The sequence below is a fragment of the Colletes gigas genome, unplaced genomic scaffold, assembly GCF_013123115.1.
Source record: "Colletes gigas isolate AHSC1104 unplaced genomic scaffold, ASM1312311v1 Colletes_gigas_Sc00041, whole genome shotgun sequence".
NCBI lineage: Eukaryota > Metazoa > Arthropoda > Insecta > Hymenoptera > Colletidae > Colletes > Colletes gigas.
The window spans coordinates 371,889-393,533 of NW_025106670.1; the positions used below are offsets into that span (position 1 = coordinate 371,889).

Consider the following 21,645-nt stretch of genomic DNA (forward strand, 5'->3'; position numbering starts at 1 on the left):
TAGTTTCTTAGGTTCTTAGTTTGTTAGTTTGTTAGTTTGTTAGTTAACTAATTGCACGCCAACGCGAAAAACTTCGACTTTCCCGACCCTTTTCCCTTTTCGCCATGGACGGAGCATTTAGTCGGGCGAAATCGTGGCCCCGGTGTTATTTTATTACTCCTCGGTTCTTAGACCACCCTCTCCGAAGCTCGACTACGCGTTGCCCTTCCGAGAACCGCTTTCTATCTTCCCCCCCACACCACGAACAGGCTTCTTTGCGCGGAACGTTCCGCGTTTTCTGTGGAAAACCCCTCCGACACGCTCAATGACGGAACTGTCAGTCCTTTGCCCCCCCCTCGAGCGGGGGGAAAACAGGCTTTATACGCAACTATTTAAGCGAGGTACGTGTTTCTTGCAATGTTCGAGCTCAAAGAGCCTCGCCGTGTAACGAGAAGGCCTTTTCCCCTTCGCTCTTTCGAAATCCCCAGTCGGATTCTAATGAAAATTTCTTTGTCGGGCACACCTTAACGAGAACCTTTCGAAAGCTGACGCAGCTTTTCGCGAATTGATGACGAATCTCCCTTAACATACTATCTGGGAATTACTGTGTTGCTTTTCAGGCTGTCAAACGAGGAACTGAGAAAAGACAACGTGAAAGACAAGTGTTACAAAAACTGATAATTACAGTGCTCCGTGTAATTATAAACTTAACCTTCTAGATTTCCACGAAATTACGAAAATAATTGGACAGAACCATTGTGTGTATTTTCATTTCAAGAAACAGCCAAATATGAGGAAAGAAACTGTGGGCGGAGCTTCATATACTCGCCGCCAGAGGGATCCACGCTCTCACAAGCGCTCGATGAACTCACCTCTAGGTTGCTATATATACATTAATTTTAAGTTATTCAGAGTTTTGATATTGTTCATTTTTCAAGTTCCACGATATTGTAAATTGTTAGTCTCTTTCTCATTATAAAATTTATTGTATAATAAAACGAAATAAAATTTGTTCCAACTATAAACGTTCTTTCTCTCTGTCTCGCCTAATAAATGATGAATAATCGCTAAAAATATTTACCATGCCTATCAGAAATCCCAGACACGATTTTCATCCCTTAATTATCTACATATTTAGTGGCTCAAGTCAACAAAATAACGAATTTTATTTATGTTACTTTTGTACCACAATAAGTGGCATTTTTAACTCTTTTTTCTTGACCCTGAAGAGTCGTATTTGTGTCAATAAATTTTCTATTGCTTTTGCATCCAAGATTTTTCTTGAGGACAATTTGTATCTCGAAATGGGGATAGTTAGTGGTTTCGAATTTAAAGTATTATTGACGATGATTCGAGGATATTGGCTCGAGACTGAGAGGAAGAAATTACTGGATTGGAAGTAGGTACTCACTGTCCAGCCATTTCGAGTCGTACTTGAGCGTCCTCTTGAAACTGAACTCCTTGTGACCGGTAGTTAGATTGTAGAGATCCGTGCGGAAGATCACGGTATCGGCCTTGGTGAATTCGGCATTGGTGCCGGAATAAAGCGCTGGCAGGTTACCAGGATTGCCCTTTTCCACCCAGACCGCCGTAGAATTGTCCGCGGGGTCGTAGGGACACTTTGCTATGCCCTGGCCGACGCCTGGGACGAACTCATGGCGTGGCAAATGAGTCAGGTTGCTCTGGAAAACAGAAAACATGCAACGTTAGTCCAAACTTAGGTGGTTGATACTTTAAACGTTTAACAATGACAATATTTCTATTGCAAAAAGAAAGAAAGAGCTGAAAGAAAGACCCTTGGAAAAGCTACAAATTATCCAAGTTGCATAATTTTGAGGAACGTTCTTTAAAGGCAACTATTTTCACAAAAATAATGCAATTCTTAGATCTCAAGGAACAAGTGTCTGAACCAGTCATGTCATAAACGATTGTGAGACAATAATTCAATTTATATTGTAGCTTGTCAGAGAAATTTACAAAATATACACCCCTGGGAAAGATTTTAATGGGAGATTCTAGAGGCTTCATTAAAAAATTTTAAATCGTTCTGGAAAAATTATTTTTAGTTGCAGGGGTCAATTGCAAGCATTTTTGGTGAATAGACCTACCCCCGAAATCCTACGCATTTTAGAGAAAAAAATTCATTACTGAAAATATGTCTGACTATAATTGTGTTTGTTTCCCTGAAAATTGAAAAGTTTCAAATCATACTAGAAAAATTATATTTAGTTGTAGGGGTCTATTACAAGCATTTTTGGTGAGTAGACCTACCCCCGAAATCCTACGCATTTTAGAGTAAAAAATTCATTACTGAAACTATGTCTGACCATATCACCTGTCTCTTTCCCTGAAAATTGAGAAGTTTCAAATAATTCTGAAAAAAATTATTTTCGGATGCAGAGGTCAATTACAATCATTTTTGGTAATTACACCTATCCCTGAAATCCTACGCAATTTCGAGAAAAAAATTAGAATAAGTAGGCATATTTTTCGGCGAAATTAAAATATTTCAAATCATCGTGGATAAATTGTTCTCGGATGCGGAGGTTAATTGGAATTATTTTTGGTCATTACGTCTACCCCTGAAATCCTACGCAATTTCGAGAAAAAAATTCGAATATGTAGACATATTTTTCGGCGAAATTAAAATATTTCAAATCATTCTAAAAAAAATATTTTCGACTGCGGGAGTCAGTTACAATAACTTTTGGTGAATAGACCTAACCCTGAAATCTTATCCACTTTCGAGAAAAAAATTCGAGAAGATATGAAACTTGGCGAAAACAAAAAAATTCAAATCGTTCTAAAAAAATTATTTTTAGCTGCGAGAATCAATACTAATCATTTTTGGTGAATAGACCCATCCCCGAAATCCTAACCATTTTCGAGAAAAAAATTCGAGAAGGTGGGCAAATTGCCGTTCAACAGCCACAACTTTTGAACGTTAATAACTTTTTAAGGAAGCCTCCATCAACAAATTGATATTCTTGACTTTCGTCTTATTTTGGCCTCTAGAATCTCCCACTAAAATTTTTCCTAGGGTTGGTAATGAATATAATCATTTCATGTAACTAAAAACACTCTTAAAAAAGATAATGATTATTCTATAATTTTTCTTTATTTTAACGATAACAATTGGTATCAAAACTAACACAATAGGTCTTTCTTTCACCTTAAAATACTTTCTTTCGCTGTACAGAAGCTCGAAACGAAAAACACACGTATTAGTTTCCCTTTAATCATGGTTAAAGCTTCATTTTTAATTGTAAATATAGACAAATGCATGTATTATTCCCTTAATATGAAATTACACGTTCATTTAGCCTGTTTCGATTAACCTTTTATAGGAAATTTAGGGCTAGAACATGGCGTCTCTACGCAAAAGCTTCACGCTACTGTTCGAAACTCTATTACACGCACGGGAGTCGTAATCTTCGACAAAGCGAGACCAATATATTCTTTGACTTCATTACACGGGTGCTTGAACGCACGATTCATTTGCCCCGCTGCGTAACTACTACGCGCCATTGCATTCGCGACAGATCCCGCGTGAAAAATTAATGCTTCGACTAAACCGATAAAACACTAAAGGTCGCGTGAAAAAATCGAAATAACTAAATATTTCGAGAAATAAAGGTTGGCGAGTATTCGAAATGCAAAAATAATTATTTCTATTATCAGTTTTGTATAATCTTTTAACGTGTTATAGTGTAAAAAATCATAGTAGAATCAAAAGAAAAAAGAAGGTAAAATTAGAAAGTTGTTAATAGAAATTTGTTATACGAGGCTTTGTTTTCAAAAATATCAATTTTTTTATTTTCTGGACTATATCGAATGTTGTTACGTTTATTTGCACGAAGACTCAGATTGATTGATATAATAAAATGTAAGGTTATAATGCAAATTATGAGTGTTATATTACTACTATATTCGAGGGTCTGTTATGCAACAGAATATTAATTAATTCATTTTAATCACTGTAGCTCTCGTTCGAAACAATGTAGCACCACAAAAAAACTGAAGCAATTGCTTTTCCACTTTTTCCTAAACTTCTCGCGACTCAAGGTTTCCCATTATTTCCCATTATTTTGAAAATGAAGAGCAAATATACGTTATACTTACATAGATCACCCAATCCTTGGGTGCATGAGCGTTGGTGCCGCAGATGTAAAGCCGATTGCCGTCCCTCATTGGCTGGATCACTCTTATGTGATTCCGGCAGTCGAAGTGCTGCGAACAGAATGGAGGAGAATTGAATTCGTAAAACGAAGAATAACAAGAGCAACGAAGGCTCCGCAGTACCGGTACTTTCAAATTAACTCAAATTACTTTGATTTCGCGCAGTGCAAAGTAAATATGCGCGTACCTCGGTTAAGTTTTATTATTTCAAATATTAGAGACAGTTTCGAGCGAACTTTCTTTATTAAATCCACCAAATTTCACTCTTAGCTTGTGTTCTGTTACGAAATTTAATGCACCAGTTGCTTTCGATTCGAAAAAAATCCATTGTAATCGTCGAAAATCGAACTAAAATACTTGCTTTCGTTTTTTAACAGTTTTAATATGCGTAGAAGTTTTTCTATTTTTATTAATGGTTTTCCTCGACTCATTTTCGCGACGTCTCCATTTTAGATTCGCCTCTATGCTTCCGTTTCCAGCGGCGTTAATCAGAACGACGCTCGAATGAAATTAATAAAATAACCTCGATATTAAAATTCCCTCGAGAGAACAAAACATGGGCGATAAATACGATAATGAAATAGAAAAGTTGAATCACCTCCGACTTCCCTTTGGACACGCAATTTGCCACGTTGTTTGGCTCCAGATTAAGGGCGTCTCTCTGCAACAGAAAAGAAACAAGGTTAGATCATCGCGATATCATTTCTTTGAACCTATTCGTTCAGTGTATTCGTGTAAAATTAATTAAATTTATGATATTCACTCTCTTTTCAGAGAATTGATCTTGAAATTTATGATATCATTGACTTTCTTGCTTTTCAGGTATATAATACGAATTTTTGAGTCCTGAAAAAATTTCCCCGCCATCTTAGTTTTGTTGATTTTATTCGTCTTTATAGTGATTCGATTGTATTTAATACAGGGTGTTTGGTAAATGAGGGTACAAGAGAAAAGGGGGTGATTTTACGTGAAAAAATAAGGGTATAATATGGAATAACAATTTTTCTTATTATTATTGCAAATTAAGTTTAAGTTTGTGTTAATAAATAATTCCAAGAGAAAGGGGGTTGATTCTATATGAAAAAATAAGGGTAAAATGTGGAATAACAATTTTTCATTTGAGGCTCTGTTTTCGAGAAAATCGACTCTGAATTTTGAGTATGCATGCACCTAACCATGTCTTCTTATTATTGCAAATTAAGTTTAAGTTTGAGTTAATAAATAATTCCAAGAGAAAGGGGGGGTGATTTTACATGAAAAACAAAGGGTAAAATATAGAATAACAATTTTTCTTATTATTATTGCAAATTAAGTTTACGTTTGAGTTAATAAATAATTCCAAGAGAAAGGGGGATGATTCTATATGAAAAAATAAGGGTAAAATGTGGAGTAACAATTTTTCATTTGAGGCTCTGTTTTCGAGAAAATCGACTCTGAATTTTGAGTATGCATGCACCTAACCATGTCTTCTTATTATTGCAAATTAAGTTTAAGTTTGAGTTAATAAATAATTCCAAGAGAAAGGGGGGTGATTTTACATGAAAAACAAAGGGTAAAATATAGAATAACAATTTTTCTTATTATTATTGCAAATTAAGTTTACGTTTGAGTTAATAAATAATTCCAAGAGAAAGGGGGATGATTCTATATGAAAAAATAAGGGTAAAATGTGGAATAACAATTTTTCATTTGAGGCTCTGTTTTCGAGAAAATCGACTCTGAATTTTGAGTATGCATGCACCTAACCATGTCTTCTTATTATTGCAAATTAAGTTTAAGTTTGAGTTAATAAATAATTCCAAGAGAAAGGGGGGTGATTTTACATGAAAAACAAAGGGTAAAATATAGAATAACAATTTTTCTTATTATTATTGCAAATTAAGTTTACGTTTGAGTTAATAAATAATTCCAAGAGAAAGGGGGATGATTCTATATGAAAAAATAAGGGTAAAATGTGGAGTAACAATTTTTCATTTGAGGCTCTGTTTTCGAGAAAATCGACTCTGAATTTTGAGTATGCATGCACCTAACCATGTCTTCTTATTATTGCAAATTAAGTTTAAGTTTGAGTTAATAAATAATTCCAAGAGAAAGGGGGGTGATTTTACATGAAAAACAAAGGGTAAAATATAGAATAACAATTTTTCTTATTATTATTGCAAATTAAGTTTACGTTTGAGTTAATAAATAATTCCAAGAGAAAGGGGGATGATTCTATATGAAAAAATAAGGGTAAAATGTGGAGTAACAATTTTTCATTTGAGGCTCTGTTTTCGAGAAAATCGACTCTGAATTTTGAGTATGCATGCACCTAACCATGTCTTATTATTATTGCAAATTAAATTAATAAACAATTCCATGACACTGGAAGTGTTCATAAAAATAAACTTCAATCGAGACAATGATCAATAATAATTTCTATTCCATATTTCAGACTTAATTTCCCCATGTAAAATCACCCCCCTTTCGTTTGTTGCACTTAAATCAATTAAACACACTGTATATATTTCCCTACTTTCAAAAAAAAGCAAATTGTTACGACACTTCATCACTTCAGGGTGGATTTAACATACAAGGGGCCCCCATTAAGCAGGGAAAACGGGAGGTCAAATATTCCGTGACATTCGTCCCCGTTGAAACGATTAAAGACGCGCGGCGCGAAAATAGGACGATCATTAAGAACACAAACGTCAAACGAGCCCCCGGGGAACTCAATTACAACGCACACTCGTCGCAATATAGTTTTAAACTTCGTTAGTCCCCCCCCCCCGGGTTCGTTATACGGTGCCTTCCGCGAGAGACGACTACGAATGGCGGAATGGGGGGATGGTCGATAAGAAATTCACTCCTGGAGATGTCACCGTGGAGAAAATGAATCTTTCTCCGTTGGAATGGCCCGTTGAATGACCCAGACGCGAGACGAAACCTGGAAAATTCTATTTCGGGGTACGCGCCATAATTACGAGTTATTCGGGGGAAAGGCGAGAGAAATGGAGATCTTCGACGTTCAACCGTGCTTGGCAGCTGTCCCTGCTCTCTTCTCTCTGCTCTTTCTTCGCGACGACTGCTCGACACGAGCGACCTTAGCGCGAAGAGGTGTCAGGAGTGCATGCTTCACGTTTTGCAAGCAGAAGAGGGCCCCCGGCACTCGTGTCATTGTGCGGATCCGCGACGCCGCGCCAGACGCCCTCGCCTTTCGAAACCTGCTGCGAATGGCGCCCCTCCGGAATAAGGTCAACAGACACAGCTATGGAATAGGAGGCTCGAGGAGGTATCAAGTCGGGCAACGTGTCTTCGCGACGAGCAGGTCTTTGATGTCTTGGGGACATTTTGAAACAGATTTTTAATATCTTGGGTCAATGACTACATGTGTGCAATCCTTCGTATATGGCACGTCAGCCATATTTGGATGACAGGATTTATCACTATGATACTAGAAAAATGAATTCTAGGGTTAAAATGTTGAAATTTTAATGTGGAAATTTTGGAGAGAATTTGTGAATTTTATCAAGATTACAGAAATAAGTGTGGAGACAAGGTTTAGGTTATGTAGCTTAGAATGAAAAGAGGAGGAAAATCAAGAATATCAATTTGTTGATTTAGGCTTCGTTGAAAAGTTATTAAAAAATTTCAAATCATTCACGGAAAAATTATTTTCGATCGCGGGGGTTAATAACAATCATTTTTGGTGATCAGACATACCCCCGAAATCCTAACCATTTTCGCGAAAAAAATTCATTACTGAAAATACAATGTCTGACTGTAATCGTATATGTTCCCCTGAAAATTGAAAAGCTTCGAATCATTCTGGAAAAATTATTCTCGATTGTAGGGGCTATTAGAATCATTTTTCGTGAATAGACATACCCCCGAAATCCTAACGATTTTCGAGAAAAAAATTCGAGTAGCTACTGAAATTTTTAGACGAAATTACAAAATTTCAAAACATAATAAAAAAATTATATTTAATTACAGGGGGTAATAACAAACATTCTTTATTATCAGGCGTACCTTCGAAATCCTACTCAGTATCGAGAAAAAAATTCGAGAAGATACTGAAATTTTCAGTCGAAATTAAAAAATATCAAATCGTACTAGAAAAATTATATTTAATTGTAGGGGCCAATTACAAGTATTTTTGGTGAATAGACATACCCCAGAATTCTTACCCACTTTCGAGAAAAAAATTCGAGAAGATACTGAAATTTTCAGTCGAAATTAAAAAATATCAAATCGTACTAGAAAAATTATATTTAATTGTAGGGGTCAATTACAAGTATTTTTGGTGAATAGACATACCCCCGAAATCCTAACCGTTTTCGCGAAAAAAATTCATTACTGAAAATACAATGTCTGACTATAACTGTATGTTCCACTGAAAATTGAAAAGTTTCAGATCATTCTGGGATTTGATGTTAATAATTGTCCCCGTGGCGTGAAATATCAGTGAAAGATCCGCGTTGTCGCGAGAACCGGAAGTCTGGTGGAGCCTGGGGGATGCCCAAGTACAGTTTCGACGTTCGAGTGTCCCTGTTTGCTGTCTTCCGCATCGCTCGAATAACAAATGTCGCGTGCACGGAGCAAAAACAATTCTTTCGTTAATTTATTAGCCGTAGATCACCGCCAACGGGCGCTGTTTCGGGGTCGTTTTGGGTTTCCTCCCCCCGGCGGGGTCAGGCTGGGACAATTTCGAGGATCAACGCCCGTTTCTGGCCGTGACATCGCTTGGGGAGCGGCACGCGACGTCCGCAGGAGATCGATCGTTAAGGCCAACGCGTTTCGGACGATTGACCGTGCAAACGAACCACTTCCTTTTCCGGATCGCGTCCACGGAACGCTCGGGAGGGGCTCCATCGAGGCGTCGAGACGCGTGGAACCGAAGAAGGGTCCGGCGAACACGCGGTTTCCGTTTTTCTAAATTATGTTAGGACGCTACCGGTACGCCCCAGGGTGCATGTTTGCTCTTCGCGCGTGAACGCGACCTTGTTTCGAGAGATTGCATCCCTCGTGCTTGAAGTTACTGGTGTTTTTCCAAAAATGGAAATATTGAATCTTTTAATTTTTTATTTCTCTCTTTAATATGTAAACAAAGGAAAAACTGGTAAGAATAACACAATGTGAAACTTATTTATTTTTTATTTCTTTTTTTTTAATGGAACCTTTACTAATATACTTGTGAGGCTTTTCTGAATAAAATGACACCAAACAGTGTATAATTTCGATCGAATTTGCGTATTTAACTCTTCGAGTACTGTGCCAGAGTCATTTTTGACTCGTCACTTTTCTCAAGACAAGCACACAGTACTAACGATAAGTCTCCCTATATATATATATCGTAGAGATATAGACAAGCATTCTTGCATTTTGATTAGAAAAATAGTTGCCATTCATCGAGTGTTTAACAATGTTTACCACCTGACGGACAATCTTGTTGCGTTTGATTTTGTAATTGATTTTTCCACGAAAATTATTTACTCGATCCGAGACGATAAAATGAATTGCTCTCTCGGAGCGAATCGAATCGAATCGAATCGAGGCTCGGGGCGGCGGCGAGTGCAAGCATAAAATGGAATTCCTGCGAGGAATTCTATTCTACGGGCTTCCATTGCTAGAAGTTCGCGGATTCCACGAATCCGGGGCAGACTTACGGCGTGGCCGATTTACGCGCTTCGATCCGTACGAACGTTTCAATATTCACTGCAATTGTGATCGTTAAGTGCTTCGTGCACCGCTGGGGAAAAATTTTGGGTTGGGGACAGAATTCGTAGCGCCAGGGCGAAGGAAAATCGACTGGAATTCGATTTATTCACAAAGCAATTACTTTTTTATAAATATACGATTATAAAATGTTTATATCTCAGAAACGGTTGACCTTTCGACCTATGTTTAATGAAGCTTTTTTACACAGAACAATGTACCCTATATACTCGATAAATATTGAATGGTTTTTTATTTGGACACCCTGTATATAGATTTTAATATCAAATTACGAAACTTTTTGACAAATTTGGGGTTCCATTCTTCAAGTTACAGAAATTATGAACATTATATGTTAGCAATTTATGTTAAATTTAATTTCTATAATGATTTGAAAACCCAGATTTTAACAAAACCCTCAAAATAATAGATTTTAATAAAAATATATAGAGTGTTAAGGCTACCCCTGGGAAAAATTTTAATGGAAGATTCTGGAGGCCAAAATAAGACGAAAATGAAGAATACCAATTTGTTAATAGAGGCTTTGTTAAAAAGTTATTAACAATTAAAAATTCAAAAATTTCGAATCGTTCTGGAAAAAATATTTCTGATTTCAGGGGTCGATTACAATCATTTTTGGTGGATAGACATACCCCCGAAATCCTCACCGTTTTCGCGAAAAAAATTCGAGTAGATACTGAAATTTTTAGACGAAAATAAAAAATTTCAAATCATACTAAAAAAATTATATTTAGTTACAGGCATCGATTATAATCATTTTTAGTCAATAGACATACCCTCGAAATCCTTCACACTTTTGAGAAAATAATTCGGGAAAGTATGAAATTTTTCAACAGAAAAAAAAATTTCAGATCGTTCTGAAAAAATTATTGACGGCTGCGGGGGACAATTAGAATCATTTTTGGTGAATAGAGATACCCCCGAAATCCTACCCATTTTCGAGAAAAAAAATCGAGAAGGTGGGCAAATTGGCGTTCGACAGCCACAACTTTGAACGTTAATAACTTTTCAACGAAGCCTCATTCGAGAAATTGTTATTCTTGATTTTCGTCTTATTTTGACCTCCAGAATTCCCCACTAAAATTTTTTCTAGGGTTGTCGAACACTCTGTATAGAATTAATGTCCTCAAATGCAGTTTAATGATTCAAGACAGCTTTTGAAATATTTTTACCAGAAATAAAATAATTATACGTCCCTTGGAATTACATTAATTTCACACGTTTGTCCCATAACAGATCCACTATGTAAATGTGCTTCCGTTTCGAATGAAAATAAATCGTTAGCTAAATTTTTAAGGGTGGATCATAATTCCTAGCCTAAACCATCCGCCAGAGAACCGTTCGATCCCTACGCGACAGCGAATACGCAAACATTCGCAACGTGTGCGTGTACGTCTGGGCGCGAATACGTAATCATCCACAAACACGCGCGCGCGAGGGCCACAGGTGGATGTCCACGCACACGAATACGTAATCACCTGCAAACCCACGGTGTCTAAACAGACCGCGTCCACGATTGTTCGATTACACGCGCGTACACGTCTTGGTCTCGGTTGTTCTCGGTCCTGTCGCCGCCATTTTCACCCGTCGAGCGCTAGTTGGAATCCCAATACATTGTATGAGTTGTAGGATATGTAATTTATTTTCAATGTTAGTTAGATTGCTTGAATGCACAGAATTTGGTCATCTGGCAAGTGTACACCTCTACTATCCGAACAACCATTTTATATTGTAGGATAAGTCATGTAAATTCAATATTAATTGAATTGCTTGGATGTATATAATTTGGTATCATCTGGCAAGTGTACCTCTACTATCTGAACAAATATTTTATATTGTAGGATGAGTCATTTATTTTCAATGTTAGTTAGATTGCTCGAATGCATATAATTTGGTCATCTGACAAGTGTACGCCTCTATTACCTGAACAGACATTTTATATTGTAGGCTGTCATTTGATTTCAATGTTGGTTAGATTACTTGAATGCACAGAATTTGGTCATCTGGCAACCTGGTATCTCTATCACCTAAACAAACATTTTATATTGTAGGATAAGTCATTTATTGTCAATATTAATTGAATTACTTGAATGCATAGAATTTGGTCATCTGACAAGTCCAACTCTACTATCTAAGCAAACATTTTATATTGTAGGATAAGTCATTTATTTTCAATGTTAGTTAGATTGCTTGAATGCACAGAATTTGGTCATCTGGCAAGTGTACACCTCTACTATCTGAACAACCATTTTATATTGTAGGATAAGTCATGTAAATTCAATATTAATTGAATTGCTTGGATGTATATAATTTGGTATCATCTGGCAAGTGTACCTCTACTATCTGAACAAATATTTTATATTGTAGGATAAGTCATTTATTTTCAATGTTAGTTAGATTGCTCGAATGCATATAATTTGGTCATCTGACAAGTGTACGCCTCTATTATCTGAACAGACATTTTATATTGTAGGCTAAGTCATTTGATTTCAATGTTAGTTAGATTACTTGAATGCACAGAATTTGGTCATCTGGCAACCTGGTATCTCTACCACCTAAACAAACATTTTATATTGTAGGATAAGTCATTTATTGTCAATATTAATTGAATTACTTGAATGCATAGAATTTGGTCATCTGACAAGTCCAACTCTACTATCTAAGCAAACATTTTATATTGTAGGATAAGTCATTTATTTTCAATGTTAGTTAGATTGCTTGAATGCACAGAATTTGGTCATCTGGCAAGTGTACACCTCTACTATCTGAACAACCATTTTATATTGTAGGATAAGTCATGTAAATTCAATATTAATTGAATTGCTTGGATGTATATAATTTGGTATCATCTGGCAAGTGTACCTCTACTATCTGAACAAATATTTTATATTGTAGGATGAGTCATTTATTTTCAATGTTAGTTAGATTGCTCGAATGCATATAATTTGGTCATCTGACAAGTGTACACCTCTATTACCTGAACAGACATTTTATATTGTAGGCTAAGTCATTTGATGTCAATGTTGGTTAGATTACTTGAATGCACAGAATTTGGTCATCTGGCAACCTGGTATCTCTATCACCTAAACAAACATTTTATATTGTAGGATAAGTCATTTATTGTCAATATTAATTGAATTACTTGAATGCATAGAATTTGGTCATCTGACAAGTCCAACTCTACTATCTAAGCAAACATTTTATATTGTAGGATAAGTCATTTATTTTCAATGTTAGTTAGATTGCTTGAATGCACAGAATTTGGTCATCTGGTAAGTCTACTACCTCTATCACCTAGTTGACAATAGGAATTGCTGTACATTAAAGCCATTAAACCAGAGCATAGTTAGTTTCAAGGGGATATTGTAATTTGGGGCCCATCCACCTGCTCCTTGGGACAACTACCCTCGTAGAAACCCTCAGGCGGTGGGATTTGTAGCTTTAGGGAGGACTGACCCCCTATGAGGGATGTGGAAAACTCTGATTTGTGAATAGAATCATCCCCCATTTTTAAACACTGTATTTAATCGAAGAATTAACAGAATCGACTGAACTCAGTAACAAGTTACAAGTTACAGATACATGGACCACAAAATATAGCTATAATACAAAGAAACACTTACAAGTCACAAGTTACATCAGTCACAAAGAACACTATACAAGAGTGCAATAGAACACAATTTGAACAGATTAGAAAAACTGAGTGACAAGTTACAAGTTACAAGTTACAAATTACAAGTTACATGGACCACAAAATATAGCTATAATACAAAGGAACACTTACAAGTCACAAGTTACATCAGTCACAAAGAACACTATACAAGAGTGCAATAGAACACAATTTGAACAGATATTAGATTTCAAGAACCCTACAAACTTTGTGTCACCAATATGAAATTTAGTTTAGAACTCATGTGTTTGTAAAAATAGTTATTATAACTATCCCTTTGCAACATAAATTCCCAACACTTGGAACAGTAAATATTCTAACTATTCTTATTTTTTTTTTTTTTTTTTTTATCGACAAGGTAATTGATTTGCTAGATAATTCTTCAAGCTTCTCGAACTGTATATATACGAAGTCGACGCCCTTCGATTATTCCGCTCACGGTGTAACGGGCGAATGTTCCCGCGATCGAAACGAACTAGGTGAGATTCCGGTATCGTTCTTGCCGGGCCTAACGAACTGTTTGCGACGCTCGACCGGCGACAGGGACCCGTAATGTGGGCTGATTTCACCGGTTTGGCTTTGATCGCGCCCGCTGACTCGAATGTTAATCGCATCTCGACGGAGGGAAGAGCCGCGAATGGCTTATAGGAAATAATCATTTGCGTAGCACGGGGTGTCGATGATCGAAATTCTCGGACGTGGATCGCGATCTAAATCCCATTGGACAACGCTTTGAACTACTGTATTATACTATCTTGGGATATTAAACACTAACATCTCTGCGCTTTCATTTATACTGGGCTACGTGCTGGACAATTTATGCCAAATTTCTACCATTCTCCGCCAACGTGACAAATATAGTAATTGATACGAGCTCAACGATACCTTGGAAACCAGTCGAGATATACTCTGTTTTTTGTAGAGAGTTTTGGTGACGAATTTAAAAAAAAAAAATTGTTATTAAAAGGGTTCAGCTTTCGACGTTGTACTTGAGATTTCTGTTGTGTAGATATGAGGTATGATCCTTGAAAGATCCTCTGCCTTGTACATTCAGTATTATTCGAAGTTCCAGATTTATACCATTTATTTAACATGTTTTTACAAATGGCGCGATGAAAGAAAAATACCCTGGGAAAAATTGTAATGGGGGATTCTAGGGGCCAAAATAAGACGAAAATCAAGAATAACAATTTCTCGAATGAGACTTCGTTAAAAAGTTATTAACGTTTAAAGTTGTGGCTGTCGAACGACAATTTGACCACCTTCTCGAATTTTTTTCTCGAAAATGCGTAGGATTTCGAGGGTATGTCTATTCACCAAAAATGATCGTGATTGACTCCCACGACCGAAAATAATTTTTCCAGAACGATTTGAAATATTTTTTTCCGATCGAAGAATTTCAAACTTTTTCGAATTTTTTTCTCAGCTTCCGCCGGAAAAATAAATATTCCTGGGAGTTTATTTCAAGTAAACGGTACAATTGAAGCGTTCCAGATTTTTACCATTTATTTAACGTGTTTTTATAAAATTATATCGATCAGTATTTCGTGAAAAACTAGCAAATGCTTGGAAACTGTCTCTCCATTTCTCTAGAAAATGCAAACTAAAATAAAATCGTAAACAAGAGATTCTAAAAAATGTTTCTAAAGAAAACTAAAATGGTTGAAATACCTATCTTTGTACATATTTCTGGAATCGATTTTAATTTGTCACCATAATGCACAATAAAAGAATGTACCATTTTCTTCCACATAATGATCCTAAAAATTTACTTTCTGACTCGTTTAATCGAAACAAAAAAGGAAAAATGAAGTGGTTATCGTCAGTGGTACATTCTGGAGTATATTTTAGGGACTTAGGCCGACTATTACTCTTAATATTTCCGGTTCTAGCGGTCCTCGCGACTCGCTTAATCTTCAATACTTCGGTTCTAGTCTCGACTGGATCAGTTCCGCGGCGAAACCATCCACAGTGCACTTTCATCAATCCCTATTCACACAAGTTCTCTCCAACCATCGATCTATTTCTCTAAATCCTTCGTTCTAATGTCGAATGTTCTCGCGTCTAATGCACTCGCGTGCTATATACCGCTGACGAGTACAGTATAGTCGGATCGATCTCAATTTGCCCGTTCAAAGCCATTTCTCCGGCGGTGAATCACTCTCGACTCTTTCGACTAGTAATTCTCTTCACTCGAACGACTCAAATGTGACGATTACACCGATTGGGGGTAATTATGAGACTATAATAAACTACAAACGTAATGCAAATTCACCTCGTGAGCTTTTTTCGACGGAAAAAAAATTTCAAATCGTAATAAAAAAATTATTTTTAGCTACGAGGGTTAATTACAATTATTTTTGGTCATTAGACAGATCCACGAAATCCTAGCCACTTTCGAGAAAAAAATTCGAGAAGGTGTGAAATTTTTCGACTGACAAAAAAATTTCAAATCGTAATAAAAAAATTATTTTTAGCTACGAGGGTTAATTACAATTATTTTTGGTCATTAGACAGATCCACGAATTCCTAGCCACTTTCGAGGAAAAAATTCCTAATGAAAAATGTAATTTATGTTGCCTGAAAATTTCATGCAAATCTTTAAAATACCATAACTTCTGAACGGATCGAAGGATTTTAATGTTTGAAGCGGCAAACGACGCGTATTTTGATGGAGAATATGTAGAAATTCCAAAAATATTGGAAAAGTTATTTCTTAACCCCGTAAATTGAGAAAAACCCCATAAAAATGGTCCAATTTTCAAACCGCCATAACTTCTACAATAGTGAACATATTTCAATGAAACTTTTTTCTGAAGTAGAGCTTATGGTTACCTACAAAAAAGTATTAAACAATTTTTCCATAGGGCGTCAAACAAACTTACTAAAAATCGAAAACGAATTCTTAAGAAAAATTGACAGGGTGTAGATGCCTAAATTTTTCGGCGCAAAAAAAAAATTTCAAATCGTACTAAAAAAATTATTACTAGCTAGGGGGGTTAATGACAATCATTTTTGGTCATTAGACATACCACCGAAATCCTACCCATTTTTGCGAAAAAAATTCATTACTGAAAGTATAATGCCTGACTATAGCTGTATCTGTTCCCCTGAATATTGTGAAGCTTCAAATCATTCTGGAAAAATTATTTTCGGTTGTGGGGATCGATTATAATCATTTTTGGTGATTAGATATACCCCCGAAATCTTGCGCATTTTCGAGAAAAAAATTCATTACTGAAACTATGTCTGACCATATTATCTGTCTGTTCCCCTTGAAAATTGAAAAGCGTCAAATAATTCTGGAAAAATTATTTTCGATTCTAGGGGCAATTAGAATCATTTTTGGTGAATAGGCATACCTTCGAGTTCCTACCCACTTTCGAGAAAAAAAATCGAGAAGTTGGCTAAATTGCTGTTCAACAGCCACAACTTTGAACGTTAATAACTTTTTAACAAAGCCTCAATCAACAAATTAGTATTCTTGATTTTCGTCTTATTTTGGTCTCTAGAATCCCCCATTACAATTTTTCTTAGAGTTAAGCGAACACCTTGCATAAAAATCCTCAAAATTACGTATAACGCCCAAAAAAACGCAGATTTATTCAGTCGAATAGTTTAAATCCCCCCTCAATGGTCCCTATAACTGCAAAAAAGAATTTTTACCATAAAATTTACAGTCTATACAGTGTGTGAGAGACCCAAGCAACTTCGAGTTGATTCGACATCTGGGATTACCCGTCCCAAGAGCATGGCGTCTCGCGAGCACCTCAACACCATGGATGTTTTAAACATCGTAGCGAGAATGGTTGCGATTGCCTCGTGTAAATTCTGCTTGGCGTCCCGTTAAAATCATTTAACGATCCCGCCGTGCCCCCTGTACAGCTGCGCTGGCCGTTGATAACGATGTATTACTCGTTAAGCAGCCCGGTGCATTAAGGCCGCGATGTACACACCGGCTCGACGGTAATTAAAAGCGAAGCCATTCCCGGTATCCGCACTTAACCGTAAGCTGGGCGAGGATCTTCTCGTTACACTAATCATTACTATCCGGCGGTGAACGCGAGTTAGAAATAGCCGTGGTGCAACGGGGGGTCGGCGAGAAACGGGCGCTGGAATATCTTTGAAAGGAAGATCGGGTCGAAGACCGCGTGTTCTTCCCCCCTTTTCTTTTTTTATACCGAGTCTGAAGGGTCGGGTGAAATGAAACATGTTAATGGTATTGGCCACGGAGGAAAGGGTGACGTTCGTACTCGGGTCATTGATCAACCAAGGGACATATTTTATAGTTTATTGCATTCTCATTTCGGTCAACGAGCTCACAAAGAATCTTACTCGGGTAAGGAAACTGAGATTCCACGTGGGGGTGATCTTCACTGCGATGGGAATGACGATGCTCTTGATAGAAAGAGGTTTCCACGTTTTTGGGGGGGAAGATTCCTCTTATGAGGAGTTGTGCAACGGGAGAAATGAGTATTGTCAAAGTTCTAGCGAGCAACAGCTGAGGAGTCGATTGGGAAATTATTGTGGAAACCTATTAGGCATTAATATGGTCCAAAGTGGATTATTGTTCAACAGTTCATAGCTTGGGGAAGCCAGGTACACTAAAGATGATGGATCCTAAGAGTAGCCTCTGGAAGAAACAGAATTAGACTAGTGATAGGATCCAAACTAGACTATTGTTCAACAGTTTATAACTTGGGGAAGTTAAGAACACTAGGAGTGATAGATCTGATCCAAAATGGCGCCCTAAGAGTAGCCTCTGGAAGCTAGAGAATGAGCCTAGTGATAGGATCCAAACTAGACTATTATCCGACAGTTCAAAACTCGACGAAGCAAGCAACAACTGAGAAGTCGATTGGGAAATTATCGTAGAAACCTATCAGGCATTAGTACGGTCCAAAGTAGACTATTGTTCAACAGTTCATAGCTTGGGGAAGCCAGGTACACTAAAGATGATGGATCCTAAGAGTAGCCTCTGGAAGAAACAGAATTAGACTAGTGATAGGATCCAAACTAGACTATTGCTCAACAGTTTATAACTTGGGGAAGCTAAGAACACTAGGAATGATAGATCTGATACAAAATGGCGCCCTAAGAGTAGCCTCTGGAAGCTAGAGAATGAGCCTAGTGATAGGATCCAAACTAGACTATTATCCGACAGTTCAAAACTCGACGAAGCAAGCAACAACTGAGGAGTCGATTGGGAAATTATCGTAGAAACCTATTAGGCATTAATATGGTCCAAAGTGGATTATTGTTCAACAGTTCATAGCTTGGGGAAGCCAGGTACACTAAAGATGATGGATCCTAAGAGTAGCCTCTGGAAGAAACAGAATTAGACTAGTGATAGGATCCAAACTAGACTATTGCTCAACAGTTTATAACTTGGGGAAGCTAAGAACACTAGGAATGATAGATCTGATACAAAATGGCGCCCTAAGAGTAGCCTCTGGAAGCTAGAGAATGAGCCTAGTGATAGGATCCAAACTAGACTATTATTCGACAGTTCAAAACTCGACGAAGCAAGCAACAACTGAGAAGTCGATTGGGAAATTATCGTAGAAACCTATCAGGCATTAGTACGGTCCAAAGTAGACTATTGTTCAACAGTTCATAGCTTGGGGAAGCCAGGTACACTAAAGATGATGGATCCTAAGAGTAGCCTCTGGAAGAAACAGAATTAGACTAGTGATAGGATCCAAACTAGACTATTGCTCAACAGTTTATAACTTGGGGAAGCTAAGAACACTAGGAATGATAGATCTGATACAAAATGGCGCCCTAAGAGTAGCCTCTGGAAGCTAGAGAATGAGCCTAGTGATAGGATCCAAACTAGACTATTATTCGACAGTTCAAAACTCGACGAAGCAAGCAACAACTGAGAAGTCGATTGGGAAATTATCGTAGAAACCTATCAGGCATTAGTACGGTCCAAAGTAGACTATTGTTCAACAGTTCATAGCTTGGAGAAGCCAGGTACACTAAAGATGATGGATCCTAAGAGTAGCCTCTGGAAGAAACAGAATTAGACTAGTGATAGGATCCAAACTAGACTATTGCTCAACAGTTTATAACTTGGGGAAGCTAAGAACACTAGGAATGATAGATCTGATCCAAAATGGCGCCTTAAGAGTAGCCTCTGGAAGCTAGAGAATGAGCCTAGTGATAGGATCCAAACTAGACTATTATCCGACAGTTCAAAACTCGACGAAGCAAGCAACAACTGAGAAGTCGATTGTGAAATTATCGTAGAAACCTATCAGGCATTAATATGGTCCAAAGTAGACTATTGTTCAACAGTTAACAGCTTGGGGAAGCCAGGTACACTAAAGATGATGGATCCTAAGAGTAGCCTCTGGAAGAAACAGAATTAGACTAGTGATAGGATCCAAACTAGACTATTGCTCAACAGTTTATAACTTGGGGAAGCTAAGAACACTAGGAATGATAGATCTGATCCAAAATGGCGCCTTAAGAGTAGCCTCTGGAAGCTAGAGAATGAGCCTAGTGATAGGATCCAAACTAGACTATTATCCGACAGTTCAAAACTCGACGAAGCAAGCAACAACTGAGAAGTCGATTGGGAAATTATCGTAGAAACCTATCAGGCATTAATATGGTCCAAAGTAGACTATTGTTCAACAGTTAACAGCTTGGGGAAGCCAGGTACACTAAAGATGATGGATCCTAAGAGTAGCCTCTGGAAGAAACAGAATTAGCCTAGTGATACGATCCAAAGTAGACTATTGCTCAACAGTTTATAACTTGGGGAAGTTAAGAACACTAGGAATGATAGATCTGATCCAAAATGGCGCCTTAAGAGTAGCCTCTGGAAGCTAGAGAATGAGCCTAGTGATAGGATCCAAACTAGACTATTATCCGACAGTTCAAAACTCGACGAAGCAAGCAACAACTGAGAAGTCGATTGGGAAATTATCGTAGAAACCTATCAGGCATTAATACGGTCCAAAGTAGACTATTGTTCAACAGTTCATAGCTTGGAGAAGCCAGGTACACTAAAGATGATGGATCCTAAGAGTAGCCTCTGGAAGAAACAGAATTAGACTAGTGATAGGATCCAAACTAGACTATTGCTCAACAGTTTATAACTTGGGGAAGCTAAGAACACTAGGAATGATAGATCTGATACAAAATGGCGCCCTAAGAGTAGCCTCTGGAAGCTAGAGAATGAGCCTAGTGATAGGATCCAAACTAGACTATTATTCGACAGTTCAAAACTCGACGAAGCAAGCAACAACTGAGAAGTCGATTGGGAAATTATCGTAGAAACCTATCAGGCATTAATACGGTCCAAAGTAGACTATTGTTCAACAGTTCATAGCTTGGAGAAGCCAGGTACACTAAAGATGATGGATCCTAAGAGTAGCCTCTGGAAGAAACAGAATTAGACTAGTGATAGGATCCAAACTAGACTATTGCTCAACAGTTTATAACTTGGGGAAGTTAAGAACACTAGGAATGATAGATCTGATACAAAATGGCGCCCTAAGAGTAGCCTCTGGAAGCTAGAGAATGAGCCTAGTGATAGGATCCAAACTAGACTATTATTCGACAGTTCAAAACTCGACGAAGCAAGCAACAACTGAGAAGTCGATTGGGAAATTATCGTAGAAACCTATCAGGCATTAGTACGGTCCAAAGTAGACTATTGTTCAACAGTTCATAGCTTGGGGAAGCCAGGTACACTAAAGATGATGGATCCTAAGAGTAGCCTCTGGAAGAAACAGAATTAGACTAGTGATAGGATCCAAACTAGACTATTGCTCAACAGTTTATAACTTGGGGAAGCTAAGAACACTAGGAATGATAGATCTGATACAAAATGGCGCCCTAAGAGTAGCCTCTGGAAGCTAGAGAATGAGCCTAGTGATAGGATCCAAACTAGACTATTATTCGACAGTTCAAAACTCGACGAAGCAAGCAACAACTGAGAAGTCGATTGGGAAATTATCGTAGAAACCTATCAGGCATTAATACGGTCCAAAGTAGACTATTGTTCAACAGTTCATAGCTTGGAGAAGCCAGGTACACTAAAGATGATGGATCCTAAGAGTAGCCTCTGGAAGAAACAGAAT

General features: G+C 37.4%; 1 protein-coding gene across 2 annotated transcripts in view; it reads right to left on the reverse strand.

The window, feature by feature from the left end:
- The window catches only part of LOC122402895 (semaphorin-2A), a 680,389-nt gene that overhangs the window by 12,772 nt on the left and 645,972 nt on the right, over nt 1-21,645 (reverse strand). For both annotated transcript variants that reach the window (XM_043406053.1, XM_043406054.1), the window contains 3 exons: nt 4,757-4,819; nt 4,102-4,209; nt 1,391-1,661 (listed from right to left, as the gene is read on the reverse strand). In XM_043406053.1, coding sequence (XP_043261988.1) covers nt 1,391-1,661; nt 4,102-4,209; nt 4,757-4,819 — 442 coding nt within the window. The remainder of the gene's footprint in view (nt 1-1,390; nt 1,662-4,101; nt 4,210-4,756; nt 4,820-21,645) is intronic.